This window comes from Anser anser (genome assembly GCF_964211835.1).
Source record: "Anser anser genome assembly, chromosome: 10".
NCBI lineage: Eukaryota > Metazoa > Chordata > Aves > Anseriformes > Anatidae > Anser > Anser anser.
The window spans coordinates 765555-785485 of record NC_139730.1 but is presented as its reverse complement, the minus strand read 5'-3'; the positions used below and the strand labels follow the sequence as shown (position 1 = coordinate 785485).

General features: G+C 43.4%; 1 protein-coding gene across 2 annotated transcripts in view; it reads right to left on the bottom strand.

Annotated features, from left to right (window-relative positions):
- The window catches only part of GOLM2 (golgi membrane protein 2), a 23059-nt gene extending 3128 nt beyond the window's left edge, over positions 1-19931 (bottom strand). Inside the window, exons 1-9 of one of the 2 annotated variants that reach the window (XM_083850353.1) lie at positions 19383-19910; positions 13109-13163; positions 12008-12110; positions 10956-11046; positions 9680-9824; positions 8736-8816; positions 8279-8377; positions 6694-6867; positions 2857-3024 (exon numbers count right to left, since the gene is read on the bottom strand). In XM_083850353.1, coding sequence (XP_083706479.1) covers positions 2857-3024; positions 6694-6867; positions 8279-8377; positions 8736-8816; positions 9680-9824; positions 10956-11046; positions 12008-12110; positions 13109-13163; positions 19383-19709 — 1243 coding nt within the window. In that variant the 5' untranslated portion in view covers positions 19710-19910. Of the gene's footprint in view, positions 1-2856; positions 3025-6693; positions 6868-8278; positions 8378-8735; positions 8817-9679; positions 9825-10955; positions 11047-12007; positions 12111-13108; positions 13164-19382 lie in introns of both variants that reach the window. The other variant, XM_083850354.1, reaches the window with a different exon arrangement.

Below are 19931 nucleotides of genomic sequence, written 5' to 3'. Positions count from 1 at the left end.
CCTGAAAGCTCAGTTGGTTTTAATTAATCTTTTGCTGCATTTCAAAGCTCACGATGTCTCTCTATATTCAGGAAATATGCTAGTTCACAGGAATGGAAAGCAAAGCTCAAGTCATTGGCATCAGTTGCATCTCTCAACAAGTTCAGCAAGTCTTTTACTTGAGGACAAGCTGTCTGAAGCTCTAAAACACTTTCACAACAGTTGCAAGTGAGGTAGGTGCCCAATAGTAACCTACTCCCACCAGCAGAAGTCTTGTTAATCTACACGACATGCTTTTGTTTGGTAAGAAACTACTAATAAAGCACATGGCTATCACTTGATTTGTATCATCTTTCACCATCCAGCCACCACCAAAAAAAAAAAAAAATCCACTTTTACTATAGTAGAAGCCAACAACTTACGTATCACTTTGCATTTCAAACAGGTGAACTGAAATAAGTGATGCCAGACTGGATACTGACATGAGCACACCTCCCAGATTTGTGTATTTTTCTCTGATAATTTCAATGTAAGGCCCACACATTTCTAGTGGCAACAGAAAAACATGTTTAACCAAACTGCCTTGTTTGCACATGCCAGATGCTTTGTTCTAGCCTAATGCAAAACCATGTGATGTTTTCCTAATAGTTTTTACGGCAGAAATTCATTTTTTTCCCTCCCTGACCAATTACAACAACCCTTCCTCCAAAACCCCACAATTCCACCTTCTCCTCCTCTACAAACAAATTAAGTGTACAGACTGATGCAGACTTTTTCTAAAACTCTGCTCCTGGCAGTACCACTTGCCATGCTGCTCGACTTGCACAGGAACCAGTCATTAGGAAACAAGACAAGAAAGTTTTGGAGGATTAAGTCTGAGGTTGTAACGTGTGCTGCTCAGACTATTCTTCAGGAAAAGGCTTCCTGAGGCACTCTTCAATCTTTACTACAAGATACAAAATCTATTACATCTACACGGATATAAAGAGGGGTTGGTCAGAACAAGTCCAAATTTGAAGCCGCCAGAGCAGTGAGCTGAGAGGCATCAACATCAAAACGTGAAAGTTTTCAATTCACTTTCAACTGGAGCTCTTTTTTTAAACTTCCCTTGCATAGCAAGCTACATAACCACAACCTCTGTGGTTTTGAACAATTTTCTACCCTTTAATACTCTATCAGACCCACCCATTTGTAAGAGGCACGCAGGGTGCCCTTCAGGGTCCTGCTGACAGTTTACCACACGCACGATATTCGCTCCCGCTACCTACAGCCCCCGGTTCCCCTGCGAAGGCCGCGGCGGCAGCGTGCGCGTGCTGATAAGCAAAGCGGCGCTGGGCTGGGAGGCAGCAGGAGAGGAACAGCAGCGCCACGAGGGCAGCGGCTGCCCGGAGGCTGGAGGGGGCAGGCGGCACGGGACAGCGCTGAGACGCAGTCGGGTTGCGTGGCCTGGGTTAAAACTTCGAGAGTTGTGTTTTGAAGTCCGGGTTGGGACTAAGGTGGCGAGCAGCCGGGCATCTCCTGCTGCGTGCTAGGGGGAGCTGAACTAACAAACGGTAACAAAAAAACAAGTGTCCGCAGGACTGCTTGGATTCGCAGAGCACAGCGTAGACACACGGACATGCACAACATACCCCGCTTTCCTTTCCAGTACGAAATTGTAATCGTTAGCAGCAAGTCTCCTACTTCCATGGCACATCATCAACAAGAGGCCATGTGTACTTCTGTACGTTCATTTGGAAGCTAGCTTTAACAAGCAATTTAAAACCTCATAATAACCCATCCAGAGGAACAGACATGAGTAATCAAGAGTGACTAAAATCCCCTGCTACAGCTTTGAGCAAAAAGTGTAACAAAACAGACCACATCATCTGGAGCACAGTTTTCATTTTCATCAGTAAGTTAATTAATTGCCCAGGGTTCTGATCCATACTTTTCTTTTGCTTGTTCATGAGTTTCAAACAACCAGCCTAGCCAAAAAATGCTTACACCGCATAGCCAGATGCGTGCCCACAGAAGTTAGTTGCTTTTTATCAGCTTTTTCCATTAATTATGCCTAAGAGGGTAATGAAAAAAATGTCTGAGAAACTACCAGTTAAAAAGCTTGCATTACAAGGATCAAAATCAGCGGACACGTAGAACTTTAAGAGTTACCTCCCCCCCCTTTATTTTGCATTATTTCCTTAACCAGAAATACTATAAATGTTTGCTTAAACATTTCCACCCTGCAGACATGCAAGCCTTTCGCGAGGCATTACCAAACAGCTACACGGAGAATGACACACAACGTGGCACATACACGGCAGACAAGCAATGGAGGTGATACGCTGAAGTGCATGCAGAACGAGGCGGTGAACATGCATATACAGGTGTTAGGCTAGCACCAGATGAGTTCTGAGGTTTGGTTAACAAGGAAAACCAGAAGTCTGTTGAATCTGTGTACAATGCATAAAAAATTACACTTCGAATTGATAACTGAGGCTCCGTCGTGTGCCACCTCAAGGCAGGTGTGACAAAATAAGCAACAGTCCAAAAGCCACGCTTCTCTACTCGAAAATTGCTTTAGTAATGTCAAAGACTGCGTTCCAACCAGCTATACACCAGATTCTGGTGTTTAGAAAATCAAGATATTTCACATTTCAGAAATGATTTTCCTAGCAGGAACTGTACACAATTCAAGTAAGCGATTGAAGTACTCTGAGAACTGCTGTAACGTTGCTTTCAAATGGAAAGCAAGACCAAATTTTAACAATTGCCTAAAGCTTACTTATTCCATATTAGAAATTGTTGATCAGCGAGTAGTGAGGCTTTACACAAATTCAACAAGAAAACTCAGCGTGGATTTTATTACAATGGGATGGAGACAAGGCCCAAGCTCACCTTGGACGTCTTCTTCTCCACCATCACCATCCTCTTCCTCATTGTAAGCCAGCTCAGCCTGTTTGTCTGCCTCATACTCACCCACGTTCCCATCATCCCCATTATAATCTGCCAGTTTAGAACCCTGCTGCGGATCAACAGGGGATTCATTCTCATCAAAGAATCGGCCTGCGAAGTAGGCAAAGGATTAAGTCAGAAGCAGAGAGGAAAGAAATAGAAAGTTTCCAAATGAAAGCAGACTGCAGGTTAGGATTATCGGCTGTCTGTAGTAGTTCTGATTGGAGGAAAAGGGGTAGAAGGGAGAGTGTGCGGGCAGGAGGGAAAACAACGCTGTTTATGGAACACCTCTGAGGAAAAAGGATGTACTCGACCACTTGGAATTGGGTCTTGTGAAATCTTCATTGCTATAAGCTTCGGTCTTTTAAATGCTGAAGGGCACACAGCGAAAGTTTTGTACTTAGACTTTTTCCTGAGGAGGACTGGAATTTTTCTGTACAAAAACAGAGCAATATGTTGAGCAATATATTTCTGACTTTGTATACGGAAAATAATTTTACTGAGTGTGTATCATACTATCAAGGGTAAAAATCTAACAAAGATCTGCCTTGCATCTCTGATTTTATTTTTTTTTAACCACCTAACGAACAAGTTTCCTGTTGAGCTTTAGAAGTTTTTGAAGTGCCCAGAATCCCGTATTTCTGTCTCACACCAAAGAATTGAGAACTGGTCCAGACAACGGTGCAATAAACTAGAAAAATGCTGGAACTCTAATTAGCTGGAACTATGAAATGCCCAGATAGCCACCCAAGTAACAATGACAGACTGATGGTATAACATCAAGTTCAGTGTTTAATGGGATACTAAGGAGATATGCTCAAGTCCACAGCAATTCAGTCTGCTTGTCCATTGCGTAAAGAAAGCGACACTAAACCAAGACCACAGAGGATTCAAGTCTGGAGGATTACGTGTAAATGAAAAAAATAGGATTACAGTGAGATACAATCTGGACAGACTGGAAACGAACTGAGGAAAGAGTCTGCCAAGGCAGATGTTAAGTGACTCGTGCTGGAAACAAACACAGAAGTTGAAGAACACGATTTCAGCATTAGGATTGAAACACAGGTTGAGGTTACAATGAACAGATGTGAAAATGAACTTATGTCTTAGAACAGTGATAACTGTTGGTTGTGGCAGTGTATAAAATTCAGGGCAGAAACAATGACATACTGCTGCTGTGGTTTAACCCGGCAGACAGCTCAGCACCGCACGGCTGTTCGCTCACTGCCCTCTTCCCCATGTGGTATGGGAAGAGAATCAGAAGAGAAGGTAAAACTCACGGGTTGAGATAAAGACAGTTCAGTAAGACAGAAAAGGAAGGGATAATAATTCTAAAATACACGAAGCAAGTGACGCACAGTGCAGTTGCTCACCACCCACCGATCGATGCCCAGCCCAAGCAGCAGCAGCGCCACCCCCAGCCAACCCCCCCAGCTTTACTGTTTTTTACCCCAGCTTTACAGCTTTTTATGGTACGGGACATCCCTTCGGCCAGCTGGGGTCAGCTGTCCTGGCTCTGTCCCCTCCCAGCTCCTGGTGCGCCCCCAGCCTCCCTCCTCGCTGGCAGGGCAGCACGAGAAGCTGAAAAGTCCTCGACTCTGTGTGCGCACTGCTCTGCAGCAACTAACCCATAGGTGTGTTATCAGCACTACTCTCATCCTAAATCCAGCACACGGCACCGTACCAGCAACTAAGAAAACCAACGCTATCCCAGATGAAGCCAGGCCAAGTGCTTATCCGGATGAGGAAGAAAGACAGAAGAATCACATCTAATGCACCTCAAACGTAGAGAAACAGAAGTTTTGGTCATTTTCACAAAATAAGCAAGAAGAGACTCGATCTGTTCGTAAGTGAGAAGTGGTACATTATTCATTCTCTCTTCATCTCTGGGACTAACCAACCCTTGCTAATATTGCTTGTGATTTTGGACACTGCCTTATACAAACAGGCAGAATTGTACAATTCACCCGTTAAATATAAAATGAGCTATGGGAAAAGAGCTGAACGTGCTTATAGAAAAAACAAGCCTGTAGATATACAGGAATACTATGACAAGAAAGTACTGATTAAGTTTAAGCTGATAGAAGGAAAGGCTAAAATACTGGAAGGATCCCAGGAAATGCAGCAAACCAACACAGGCCTGCTGTGCTGGAGCCCGCGCGAGCACCTCGGCGCACAGGACAGCCCTGGCAAGCTCGGGTTCCTGCACAGCTTCAGGACGTGGCTGCTCCTTCACTACAGCACCTGCCTCCTGCTTTAAGGGTTTGGCATTTTTGCCAAACCCCAGCCACGCAACTGTCCACAACGACATGTGTGTGCTGGAGCTGGTCTCCTCTGTACCAGAGGGATGAGTTTAGCACCAGTGGACCTCTCCAAATGGCCACTGTTGATCAATCAGGAAATAAATCTTCTAGAAACCAGGACTAGTTAATTTCTCTCTGTGACAGAGCGAAATCCTCTCCTTCACTGTATCATTACCATGCAAGTTATTCCAAGTAAGATTGCAAAGAGAAAGGGAAAATACTGATCAGTGATAATTACTGACTCTTGGGTATCCACAGCCTTCAACAGAGACATTTCATTCACTGTTCCTGCCTCAAAGCTAGCCCCCCCTTCCCCCCGTGTCATTTAATCCATTACTAAGGATGACAGAAATCCATGTAAAAATGTCAACAACTGAAGTACGAAGGTCCATCCTTTCAGCTGTGGTCACTCACACAAGTGCAGGATCTTCTCGAGAAGCTCATTCAATAAACTAAACAGCCTTGCAAATCTCAGGACACACATAGTGGAAGAAAAACTGAGCAAATTGCACTTTAACTTTGTACATTATTTACTGAATCACATTAATTTACTGAATTATTCGAATACCCCCACTTTACCAGAAAGATCCGTGAGTGATACTAAAACAACTCAAGTCTGCCCTAATGAACTTTTTCCAGGAACAGCAGATTGATATCCAGCCCCCACCTATTCCACCCTGGCCTTTTAGATGTTCCCCTCCACCTCCATATAAATTATAGGAGTATAGTATTTCTGCTGAAATCATAAGAAAACAGTTTGAAAATAATTTTCCTATTACAGGAACAACAACAGAAAGATGCTACATTAAATGCTCTAGGGAATAACAGTATCCCAGACTTATGGTGTTAGCTGCAAGGCAGAGATGCATCTCAGAAACAACAGCACAAAGACAACCACAGACCCGTGCAAATTCTTACCTGCTGTCCGCCCTATTAAGCCCCAGCAGTATTGCTACCAGAATACACAATAAGCAAACACATGATTTGCTCCTGCCTGAAGAATTCTTCCTTGGGCAGACATCATGGAAGAGAAGGGTGTTGGAAGGTTTCCTCATGCAGAACAAACTTCTGGCCAATACACATATACTACAAAGTCAAACTCCCCATGCGTAAGGGCTGAATTCTTACGATACTGTCCAAAACATCGTAGGTAAGTCAAGTAACCACGTGAATGTAAGTCACTCTATCATGCACGTACCAAAATTCTTAAATTAACAATCTATTTGAAGTGGAGTAGTTTCCTAAAATGTTTTAAATTCCTATAAGCAAACATGGGTTTTGTACTGATTGGATACATATGGAAGATGACACATTATGGCATGCCGTCCCTTGTTTGTTTTAAAAACACCCTAATGTTACATTTCTTTTCAGGCTTACTCTCCAGAAGGCCACCTGCTCTTATGGTTCCTATTTTCCAAACAGGCTGTAATAGAACAGATAGAAAATAAAAAAAAGTATATGACATGGACCAACTTACTTTGCTTCATCTTTTGCAAGTCGCCAACTTTGCTCTTTGGAAGTTTTATATGGTCAGCTTCAATTTTGTGTTCTTTCTGACCTCCCATATTTTCTCCAAAACTTAAATGCTGAAGAGAATTTGGAGGTATCTCTTTCACAGTATCAACATTTCCATCATTGCCACCATGCAAACCTACAAAATAAGGAAATGTGTTTAGTGTTTATGTGGTTCCAAAAGATGGTTATAACGCTACTGCAAAAGATAATTCATCACAATTTATAAATAATCAATATTCAGTTGTTAGCTTCTGATCTGATTTTCAGTAAATATTTAAGTGTTTGATGAAGCCTTGAATAATGCAGTTATATATTGTTTTTTCCTCCTGCTGATTCTGCTTTCATATCCAAAAATCTAGCAAGCAACATAAAGTGTTTCAAGAGCTACGATCTGAGCAGAAGGTTGTGGCAGTAGGTCACAAAAGTTACGTTAAAATAAAAAGCAGAATTACAGGACTACACAGCCAAGGAATACAGAAAACCCTGGTCTCCTTGACATTCATGGTAACTTTCTCTTGATAAACTCTTCCTAAATTCAACAAAACCAGCATTTCACTTGCCATATTCACATTTTCTCATTAATAAAACTCAAAATGAGAGCTTCCTCAAAACAACAAAAAGAAATATTTAAAAGCCTTGGCATTTAGAATATTAAACATTAAATGCATATACAAACCTTGAGCTCACTGATGTCGGTATTCTAATCTGCTTATCTATCCACTACAGAAAGCAAGAAATTAAGAAATACTTCTGCTGGCTTCTTTTCAAAAGAACCAGTAATGGGCATAACTTATAAAAAAACTTCCAATTGTTTAGTCATGTCACAAACACACAACACATATGTTATAGTTCTGTTTTTTAGCAGGACAGCATTTGAACATGCCACCTGAAGCACAGAGCAGACATAACTTAATGTTCTCTTTGACATTAAAACAAAGTCACTTGATCCACAAGCAGTAATTTTAAACATATTTTCTATGGATTTGTGTCTTTTCTAACTGCAATTCTTCCAAACCCTTTCTCTGCAGTACTTCTAGTTCTCTCACATCCTAGACCTCCCACACATCACCCTAAAGTTAGCTGTTAACAGAAACAGGAGGCCACTGAGCAAGTGGTAGTACCACTGTTTAATCTCCAAGCAGACCTTCAATCAACTCCTAATGGTATGCTGCAACTCTAACTAGCACCCTAAGCGGGCGTACTAATTTCTATTACTCTCTTCTGTCCAGTGGAGGAATCTTGAAGCACTTACCTTTGAAATTTCTAGCTGTCAAATTTGGCTGAAGGTGGTCAAAATGCTCCAAAATTGTCATGTGTGTGTAGAGAAAGAAGAGATCATGTAACCAGCCACCTCAGGAGGCCAACACTAAGACTAGTCTGTAGTAACCTTGTATACAATGGGTATCAATAGCTGTTTTTCCTTTCGTAACAATATCAAACAAGAATAAAAGGCTGGCCATGTGCACCTAGTGTTCATGATATCATAGCAGATATTAATCAAAAATTTTGCCACAAAATGTTGACACATCTGCTAATAAGAATTTTACCTGGTGCCAGATTTGGAGCGTGGGGCTGTTCAGTTGGAAGATTTATAACAGGTTGATGACCATCACTTCTAGGAGCTGAAATAAGTGGCTTCTTTAAAGCTAGAACAAAACACATTGACAAAAGCCTTAACATGAAACATGAATATAATATCAGCTCTTCCTCTGACAATCTTGTAAATATATTGTTTTTTTGTTTTCAAATCACAGATGAAAATATGAAATACAAGGTTTCCTGGAAAAATTATTAGAAGCGCTGAGGCACTCAGTTTTGAGAATTCAAATCTGTAACAAGCAGTTAAAAAAAAAAAAAAAAAAAAACAGATTTTACACCCCACTTGAACTTTACTATCATAGGCAAATTTTAAAACTTTGCATTCACTATGAAACATACAGTATTTATGCAGAATATATAACATCAAAAACCCAAATGTGAAAGCATTAGAATATTTCTCCTAACCTGTGGGAGTATCTTCAGCCTTAGCAGGGTCATTATCTTCTATTTCAGGCATGCCTGCATCTCCTCCTGTTTTGATTTTCTCTGTAAGACAAGAATAGGATGTTCTGCCTTATTAACCTTTAAGTTTTAAGGCTGAATTTCCCTCTTGTGGAAGGCTCCTAGACCAGAAGAAAAATCTTTCATGCGCAGAAAACATCCCACATTGCTAATGCAACTACAAGACTTCTTACGCTGTTTTGCAGACTCCCTCAAGACTGCTTTGGAGCACTGATCCCAAAGTCAGTGCAATCTTCAGAAAAGGATGGGAAACAGATGCACTGCTCTAGTTTGCTTCAAGAAGCTTGCTGGAACAGGCACTGAACTGATACAAAAAGGTCTGGATTCAGCGGTACAAGAAGTAGAAGCAAGGAGAACCCATATACTTCTTGGAATGGACTAGCAGCAGGAAACCATTACAATAATTACTTGCCGGGTCTCCTGCACAGCTCATAACCAAAGGTTTCCCGCTGCTCCTGGTCAGTTACCCAGCTGGAGAGTTCTCACAGTTCAATGCTCCTCACCTTGAACCACCTTTTCTGTGCATATTCCTGTTCTGCAGCAAGCCCCTTCCTTAGCAGCTCACCCCAAGACAAATTTCAGTGAGTGGAGTGGCAATCCCCAGTTCACAACTGGCCACATGAGGAAGGGAGATGCCAAACAAACTAAGAAAATGAACACAAAACTGTGCAAGAAACTACTTTCACAAAAGGACCCAGAAAAAGGACATGACAATCCCTGGATACCTGTAAACTCTAACTTAGTACGGTGACATGGAGCTAAAATCAAGTTACCTGAGTCAAGTAACACATTGCTCTACTTCACATAAACACATGATTCTGTACGACAGCAAAGGACGCAACACATTTGGCTCATTATCTATCAGAACTGACAAAAAAAGGAAATACCTTTGCCGTTTACAACATGATCTGAAGGCTGCTCATTCTTTTCTGCATTTTTATCTTCTGTCTCTGTAACAGTCTTAGATATTGCCTGGTCATCACTATTGGGATTTACTTCAGTATCTTTACTGGCTTGAATTTTCTGTGCGGCCTGTTAGAACAAATTAATAAGAAAACAACATGAAGCATATCCCTGAAAATTCAAAAACAAACTCTCAAATTTAAGATTACTTTGGGCAAGCAAAATCACGTTTATAACTTAGATGATCATCTAAACAAACAACAGAAGTCCTCAACATATGAACTTCAGCCTGGAGGGTAGGAGGTGAGATTCTGGACACACAAAATGTAAAAGATTGCATGGTTGTATAACATTTACACTGGCATATGTACAACAGCTGAACCATTCATAATTTGTGAGTAACAGAGTTATCCCAAAGGAATGGAAAGAAAACCATTACCGTTCCACAACACATTAGTTTTAATTGCAATAGAACAGATATAGAACCTTGGAAAGTTATTTTCATAGGTGCTACATTTGCTAGCGTTCTGCCTCTAGCAGGCAACTACCACTTGTAATCTATAAATAAACAAAACTATATGGGCACACAGAGAAAATTACTATGGTAAAAGGAGTGAAGGCCAACTCAGCTCTTAAACACATCACAGACTGGTAAAGACATCATCGGCCTTAAACCTAAGGTCACATACTTAAAGACAATTCTAGCTTTAAGGGAAGATCTGACTGAAATCTATTTGAAGTCTGCCTTATTATTTGAAATGATTGTAAACAGAGACTAAACAAGGAACAGAAGTCTTCAGAAAAATAGATTATTTCATCTGTTTGTAGGAAAGAGACTAATATTCTACTGACAGCTTGCACCATATAATTACACACTTGACACCATTTAAACACTATTGATATTTGCACCACATTAGCACTAGACGCCTCAGAGCTCAAGCTCCCCTTTGCAATAACCTGTACAAGAACACAGATCCTACCCTGCAGAGCTAAAGTAATATCCATTTTACAGAGAAGAAACTAAAATCCTGAGTGATGGTGTCATGCAAGAAGGCTGTAGCAAGCCTCATCTTCAAGGCTCAGTTCAATGACAGCAAAACATGCAGATGGCCTTACAGTGATATCCACCTAGGGCTGCTCAGTACAGTGTTTAACCAAAAGAGGAGAAAGGCGCAAGCCCTCCAGCATATCTGAACTACTGAGTTAGTAACCAGCAGACTTTGGGTTCTTCTAATTCAAAGAAACGTAATCGTGCATTACCTTTTGTTCCCGTACAATTTGGTCCATTAATTTCTTTATGTTTTCTTCATGTTGCAGTCTCATTTCCTTGATCTGCTGCCCACACTGGAGACTTAATTAGAAACACGTTATCAGTCATATTTCATTTGTTTCATATTATATTTGTTATATTTGCTCTCCCATATATAAAATAGGGGGAAAAATGAAGTGGAACAAAAACCTAAACCTGAAATATAACTAGAATAGTCTGTCCAAAAACCTTCGCTGTGGAATGGAAATGGACTGAATACAGGGAAAAAAAAAAAAAAAAAAGCAGAACTGGAAAAAAATAGGGACAAAGCAGAAAAACAGCAAGATAACAAACATGCCTTGAAGACATTTCCTCCGAAACCTGGAAAGCAACCGAAAATTCAAGCTTCACAGTTAATCTGTCATCAGGACATATTTATTCCACTTGGAAAGCAATACGTCTTCCATGGCTGTCAACACAGAAGATGCACAACTACTACTATCGCTTACTGCTACCAACTCAAATAACAAGATCTGAATGACACAGCTAGATGTCCCAACTTCTCTAACAAGCCACAGAGAGATCCACACAATTCACAAAATTCTCATCTCCCACAAACCTGCAAATACTCTGCATAGCACACACAGAAACAGGTACGTACTTTTTTTTGGCAAAAGTTTCAAACATTTTCTGTGTTAATCTTCTGCATTCCCTAGGGCTTCAGGAGTAATTTTTCTCCTTGCTTCTTTAACATACATGAAATTCCAATTATACGCAATGCTTTCAACTTCAGTTCAATAAATTACACTTTTCGGAAGACAGCAATTAACAACCCTAGTGGCTTCCAGAACACTGTCGATTAAACTCTTCCACGTATTTGTTAACTAAGACCTCAACATTAACAACAGAACTTCGAAATCAAACAACTAGCTGAGTCAGTCGCATCACTGAATGGGTACACTCAAGCTTGAGGATTAACAGAAATACGATTAACTTGTGCTTTTTAATGGACCTGTATCACATAGACACAAATCTACCATTACTAAAATTCTTGAAGACTTACCTATCGTATTCCAGTCTCCTTGTAAGGTAAGTATTGTTCTTCTTGTACTCATGAAGCTGATCTTCCTGACGAATGAATTCCTGGCGTAACTCCGCAAGTTGTTCTAGACCAAAAAACAAAAACCAACATGAATGTACAGCTATAATAAAAAAATGCCCCATGGCAGATACGACTTTTAATATTGCTATGTAAGTTAAAAACTTGCTCGAGTTTTGTCTTTCCTTCTACATAAAGATCCTTAAACTAATTTGAAAAAAATGCCAACTTGCTTATGCCAGATGTCACTACAGATTACAGAACAACTCTTCTGATACTATGACTTAAACTAAAAAAAAATGAATTGTTCTTTACCTTTTCATTCAGAAAACTTACACAACGCTATTTCACCTATCTGTTGAAAATCTCCCCAATTTTCTGAAAAAAATCTGTTATTCTGAATAACACAAAATTTCCATTATGTTATCGTTTTTCTGCAATAAATGTAAAAAAGAGGTACTTTCACACCATCCATGGAAATTGTACATTTCCTGCCTTCACAAGGAACTGTTCTAAAGGTTCTTCCCCCTGCTTTTAAGGATACAAATAATTGTTTAAACTCCCTACTATTTTAAGCTGCAACTCTAAAGCTACAGGCAGAAGCGTCAACTATGTTGTCTGCAGGCACGTACAAAGTTTGGCAGTAGCTGTTCTAGGTTTCTCCAAAACCAACACAGTAAGATACACAGACGTGATTACGATGTCCGTAATAACAGCCTAAAAAGATGCTTTCTGGCCCTCTTCTACCCCAGCATCAGTATCACAGCATTGCTGATCCAACTATACTGCACCGTGCAGCTGGTCACGAAAGCGACTGTAGCGTCTTGGGAGCAAGCAGCGCCAGGACACCCCATCTTTCTGCAGGCAGTGGAGCAAAGCCTACGAGGGCCAACCCTACGCTTATATCCAAGACTAGAAAACCAATGAGCATCATGAAATTTCAGATTATGCAATCTTCCAAGCATCATTCAATCTTTCATTTAAGCTGCATTCTGCAGTACCTCAACAATTACAAAACGTGCAGCTTCACAGTCCACAAAAACAGTTTGGCCTTAAATTCCTTACCCTTTAAACGATGTATGTCTGCCATTTGATATGATATATTGTTCTGCAGCTTCATCTGAAAGGAAAAAACAGTTATATAAATACAGGCAATCTTTGGCAAGGTAGAGAGGGTTTAGACTGTAAAGACTGAGGTACAATTGAACTCATTCTTTTTTCATTGTGAAGATGTGTAAAGAATCATTGGAATGACATATAAGAAGTTCTTGCAAACATAAATAATGTATATTTAGTTATCTGTAAGTGATAACATCAACTTAAACGATATATTTAGGCTTTGCTAGAAAGGATTTGGATCAATTTATTTCCAAACATATTTCTATTTAAAAAAGCAGATTTTGCCAGGGCTAAAATTAACACACTGAATTCTGATACTGCAAAGGGGCCAGCGAATTTCCAACGTCAAAGCCTAAGTATAGAAAAAGTATATAAAAATAGACAAGCAGCATCATAAGCAAAAACAATGTTTCACCTAATGTATGCTTAAAGTAAATATTTAATGTGATGCTAGATAAAATTTGTAACACAAATTATTCTTTTAAGAGAGAATCTGACACCAGTGGACTTCCACAACAGCTTTTAATTTGGTATTCTTAGTAAGGAAAAAAATAGCAGTTCAGTAAGTAAGAAATGCACGTACACAAAGTCATCAAGATGTTTCCTCTTGCTCTTACACAAAGACAAAAATAACAGAGATTAAGAGGAAAAACGCAGATACAGAGAGCGTACTGAGAAAGGGTGAAAAAAATCTATGACCACCATCAGGCAACACTGACTCTGTCATCATTTCTCTTGGAGTTTCATGATTGAGGTAAAGGGTAACTCTAAAAGGGTGCTGAAACAGGGCTGTTATTCCTGGGTCACAAGGCCAGGATTACCTCTTGGAGTAGCAAAGACTGCATGCAGTTAACTAAAAAGAGGCAAAGCAAGCAAACAAAAAAAAAACAACAGAAAGCTTGGCCATTAGTATTTTCACACACAGCTTTGGTGCCATTTCAAATCGAGTTGTCTTTGCTCTTGAGAAGCTCCCTTTCCTACTCCAAAGCAGGGTGTGAGCACGCAGCCCTGGAGGCGACGTGCACACAGGCTGCTCCCGCTCGGGCTCGGAAGCTCGGTGCCGTGTCGGTTACCTGCCTTTCCTGTCGGTTACCTGCCTTTCCTGCCGGTTACCTGCCTTTCCTGTGTCGGTTACCTGCCTTTCCTGTTGGTTACCTGCCTTTCCTGTCAAAGCAAACAAAGACGAATGCCCTTCCTTTCTTAGGGCTTCCTCCACCCACCTCCAGCTTCCCTTTTTTCAAACCTTTTGTTTCTTTAACACCGTGTCAGTGACTGTGTTTGCCTTTGTTTTTTGTTGTTCTCTACATACGAGAGGCACTCCAGCTCTGATTGCCCCACTCCTTCTCTCCAGCTCTGATTGCCCCGTTCCTTCCCTCCCGTCCGGTTCAGGCAGGCGGTTACAACTTCAGGAGCTACAGCCATGCGAGACCTGCTGAAATGGGGATTTTCCGCAGGACACCCCGCACGAAGGCGCGGAGCGATGGGTGGGGAACGTGTGGCATAACGGCGCTGCTCCCCCGAAACTGAACGGGGGGCAGCGACATCTGACCTGTAAAGGGGGAACTGTCTCTGTTAACAGGAGTTTGATTTGTAGATAGATAGCATCAGTTCTATCACACAATCCTTCATTTTGACAATTTTGAGTTTCAGAGAAAAGTGACAGGATTTACAGCCAAAACAGCTCAGCTGACAGCAAATGTCCCTAATCAGAGGGACAGAAACAGAAGCAGCTTTTTATGATTCATGGGATCTGTCCCACCTACACATGCAGAAAACCCACTCCACAACCGTGGCACAAGTCCAGTTCTTTCAGATCTGTGTCCTCCCGGAATCCAGACCCACTGGTACCACCCATATTTCTCTGTGGCTTCTCAGATCCTTTCCAAAGCAGTTGGGAAGTGTACAAGAAATTGCTGGAGCTAATTATACGCAAAGGCAACCCTTCCAGTGCTGTGCAAATTGTAACAGTCTCTTCATATAAAGAAAGACAACGTAAGAAAAGAAAGTTATAGACACACCGGAGCTTACGTCTACGCATTTATTGCAGGACTGAACACAGGTGGCAACTGCTTCCCAATGAAATAAGCACGCATCCACCCATATTTCCCTATGAGTCATTCCTTTCTCTAGGGCAAAAGCCCTCCGAACCGCCTGCCGAAGCAGCACAGGAGGTGTCCATACCCCTCTGCCTCGCTTCAGGCCCCTGGGCATTCCCGCTGCATGGCTGCGGCACACGCTGGAGCAGCACACCACAGCTCTTTGAAAGACTGACAGCACAAGGGGCTGCGTTCCACAGCTCCGTGATCTTCCTACTGGTAACTGCCCAGTGCCTTTTTCAGAACAGCCAGTGCCACCATCAGGCAATTACCACGGCCTTGGAGGTGCGGTATTTGTCACGCTAATGATCAGCAACACGCGGTAAGGTAGAAAGACGTGCTCAGCATCACCGCTGCGAAGCTACACCTTTGCGAACCGAGGAGCTACCAAGGGGCTTTGGCAAAAAGGAACACAGCCGGCTGCTTCCAAGGACGTTTCAGTCACCAGTTTCATCCCACGAAGCAGCACTTCTAGGCATCGGCTACAGGGCAAGGATGTGTTACCCACCCAGCACAGCCAGCGACAGCTTTGGGACGAACAAGGCGTGCTCCTAGGAGCTGCAATAGCAAATACAGAGATACGAACCCCTACACGCTGGATGGCTGCCATCTGGAAGCTCTCCACCACAAATTCCTGCCATTCAATCAAATATTGAGCTGACGGCAAAGGGCTGTGTAAAGCTATGAAAAATGCATCCTCACGGTGTGCTGCAAACAAGCATGAAAGGCTCAGGACTCCCAAACGCTGAGCCACTGCAGCCGCCTGCCTCCCCAAGAGGAGTTCTCTCCGCTTTGTGCCAGGGCCCAGCGACCACCACGAGCTCACCAAGACGAGCACAGGGTGACAGGAAAAGAGAATTCCCAAGAAGCCAGGTCTCGTTAGTAGAAAGAGGGTGATTTATAGTTGCCGCTTCCACCGTGGATGTTACCAACCGCTGTACAAAATCCGAGCTTCTGATCACTGCCACGTTCTGTCGCAGCTCCTTTTCTTTACCATCTCTTCTTTGGCGAGGAGGAAAGCTTACATTTTCATGTACGTAGTTCCCATTCCCAGAAAGGCTCTTTTCCAAATTCTAGTTAAAGATACCCCATTTATTGTTTCTTCCTTCAGAAGACCTCTCTTTGCAAGAGGCACCTCTCCAGGTGTTCTACAATACCTTTGTGAGATTTGCAAGGCAGTAGCTCTGGAAGGCCTAAATACACTGGGTAAAGAACGGCTCAAGCTAGATTTACAGTCATTTGCTCTCCAGCTTCCAGTGCGACGAAATAAAACGTTCAGCTGCATTTCTAGGGGTCATCTTCATGGCAGCCTCAAGAGACATTTAGTAGTTTCCTCCTTTGCCTCTCAGCTTCCACACCGTGCGAGCAGCAGGTGCTGCCTTACCACGGTTCAAACTCTGAGTGTGAGCCGGGTTTGTGGGGGTGTGGTTTTATTTTATTTTTTAAAAAACAAGACACGAGGCCACTTTATTATCTTTGCTTTTTGTTCTTATGACAGATCTACATTCTGGTGCAGTGTGGCTGGCTTGTTATGTGTGCAGAGGGAGGGAGGAGAGAGGCAAGGGTTTGGGCTTGGCTGTAGATATCACTGACCTAGGAGGAAGCTGACGGAAGAAATTCAGGTTGCCTCAGCACTGGAAAATGCACGGTTGATTTGCGTGACCACCAAAGAACCTCTTACAAAGATGAAGGAGCACAAAGCAGAACTGACGCTGTGACAGGCACAAGATCGGCATCTTTCAAATGAGTTTGCTATGAAACAAACGTAGATCTGTTGTGATCTCCTGACAGCCCAGGAGTTACCAGTGTTGGTGCTTTATTATAGCGCCCATATTCCACAAATGGGCTGGGATCACTGGAATAGCTTGTTCAAAGAACATCTTTGCCAAATTCTATTCCAAGAAAAAAAAAGTTCTCAGTCAAGTCTTTTGGGCAGGTGCTTTATACATACTCTGCACTTTTTTTCGGTAACAGATCTCTTGACTGTTTCACTCTCTGAACTAGAGTCACTTAAAGGTTTTTCATCGTTTTGGTTAGTTGATTGGCTTTAAATTAGGATATAAGCCACTGAGAACATGATAGTAGTTCAAAGAGGAGGAAAAGAGAAATGGTCAGTGACTGGTTACCAAAAAAAAAAAAAAAAACCACCATACTGCTATTCTCACCTATTAAGGCACATTGACCATTTTGAGCACAAGCAAAGAAATTATGATATTCAAAGGCTACTAGCTCGTATGATCTAAAATAGCAGCTTCTGGAACAAAGAAAGAAGATACAGGTCATGTATCGCAATATACATGATATTAACAATAAAAAATAACTGTGAGGTTCATTAGTCTCATCTCTTTTGCTGCCCTCCTGCTCTGCCCTGCAAGACGCCAGCCCGAAAGCATTCACAGGGCAGCCAGGTTCACAGAGAACAACAAAGCGGTCAGCGCACACACAGCTCAGCAGCACCTCCAGTTGCACGCCGCATCAGAGGGCTTCCAGTGATTCTCATGAGGCACCCTGACCTTCACTGGCATTTTGCCTCCTGGTGTCCTGCAGCGAAGTGCTAGCCATGGATTCTTACCATTTCAGTATCCACGAGAGCCCAAGGAAGGGAGTTCCAGCACGTAATTAGGTGCTGTGATGGACACCCCCGGTGTTTTCAACCCACTACCACTTGTGGATGCTTGCTTTTATTGAAGAGGACAATGAACAAGTAAACCTACCTGCCCTCACTATTTGTATATTAATGCTCAATTAAAAACAAACACAGAACACATCAGTTTAGAAGACTATAACCAGCTCTCTGTCTTTTACAAGGGTAATCATCTTTGTTACCAACCTAACCGCTTTAATTCCAGCACAACAGTTCAGCTTCTTTTACTTGTCACAGACTAATACTTTCATGCCTGTGTAAAATAGTTATTCATAGATTAAAGTAGATTTTATGGCGTCACAATGCATTTAATTTGTATTTATTTCCGATGGAGAGCACTGCTATCTACCATTACATACCTCATCAGGGTTTTTATCCCAATCTCTCAGGAATCCAATCAGAAAAAAATAAATTAAAAAGAAATCACGTTTGTTGAACACACAATGGCTTAGTGTGAACGGCTAGTAGGAAAAAAAACATAACTTTGATACAAACTAAAACAATTTGAAAGAGTTGGTAGTTCTCCCAACTTACTTCCCGATAATTAGATTAAGATGTGTAAGTATTTACTTTCTGTGACAAAGAAATGTATTTTCTTACCCTGCTCATTAAAAGTACGATATTAAATGGCCAGAAAAACAAACTCAGCCAGCGATAAGCCTGACAGGGTGGTATTTCCATAAATCCGAATGTGATAAAGCATTCAATCAGACAGTAGAATTATGAACCGTATGCAAATGAAGCACACGCTGCCATGCACATGGCTGAGTAAAAGAGAACTTGTCTGCTGTCTACCGCAGGCTTAACTCCTCTTAACTCACGGCATTTGTTATGAGAGCAGGCCAGGGAAAGTTGATGCACTCACTCATTCTCCTTTCCGTAAGGAAAGGAATTCCCAGGCCACGTCCACATAAAAGGGCAAGCTGAATTTCCTGTTGGCGTGGCGTGGCTAAGAGAAGTGACACGTTATGACAGCAGCACGATTTTTTTCCCCAAGTACACGCTGGCTGCATCAGACCCAGCGCCTGGCAGGCGAGATGTTCTGAGGTGCAGCGACAAGCTGCAGGTGCTGCACCCGGACAGACACCCGGACAGACAGACACCCGGACAGACACCCGGACAGACAGACACCCGGACAGACACCCGGACGGACACCCGGACGGACACCCGGACGGACAGACACCCGGTCCACAGCACACCCGGCCCACAGCACACCCGGTCCAGCGCCCTCGCAGACGAGCGAGCTGTGGCTCTGGCTTTAAGGCTGTGCACAGCTCCCTGACCGATCACCAAAGACTGAAGAAACTGAGGAGGAAATTAACACAGAAATTAACGAGAGACGTCTGGAAAAGGGAGCTTGGGGAGCTCTCAGCGCCAACGCGCCCGCGGCCCCCGTTAATTCCGGCTCCGCTCCTGGAACAGACCCGGGCCGGCAGCAGCCCCGCCTGGCCCCCGGCCCCCGGCCCGCCCCCGGCCGTACCTTGCTGTCCTCGCACTGCTTCACCTGCCCGTCGCGGGCCTGCAGCTGGCTGCTGAGGTGGCTGTAGTCGGCCTCCTTCTGCTCCAGCTGCTTCCTGTGCGAGTCCACCTTGCCCAGCAGGTCCGAGTTCCGCCTCTCCAGCCGCCCGCGGGCCACCTCGGTGCGCTGGGCCTGGCTCTGCAGCTCGGCCAGCTCCTCCTGCAGCAGCGCCTGGCGGGACGAGGCGCTCCAGCAGTTGAAGGCGAGGACGGCGATGACGGCCAGCAGCGCCACGAAGACGAAGGAGGGCAGCCGGCCGCCCCTGCGGTTGGCCCCGAAGCCCACCATGGGGGAGGCCGCGGGGCGGGGGCGTCACCGCTCGCCGCCTCCGCCTGAGGGGAACCGGGGCCGGGGCCGGGGCCGCTCTGCCCCCGCTGCCGGGGCTCCCAGGCGCGGGCCGGGGCCTGGACGCTGACGGGGACGGGACGGGGCCGGGCCAGGCCGCGGAGCCGCGCTGGCGGCGCGCCGCCCACCCCTCCCCTCCGCCCTCCCCCGCCGGCCGCCCGCGGC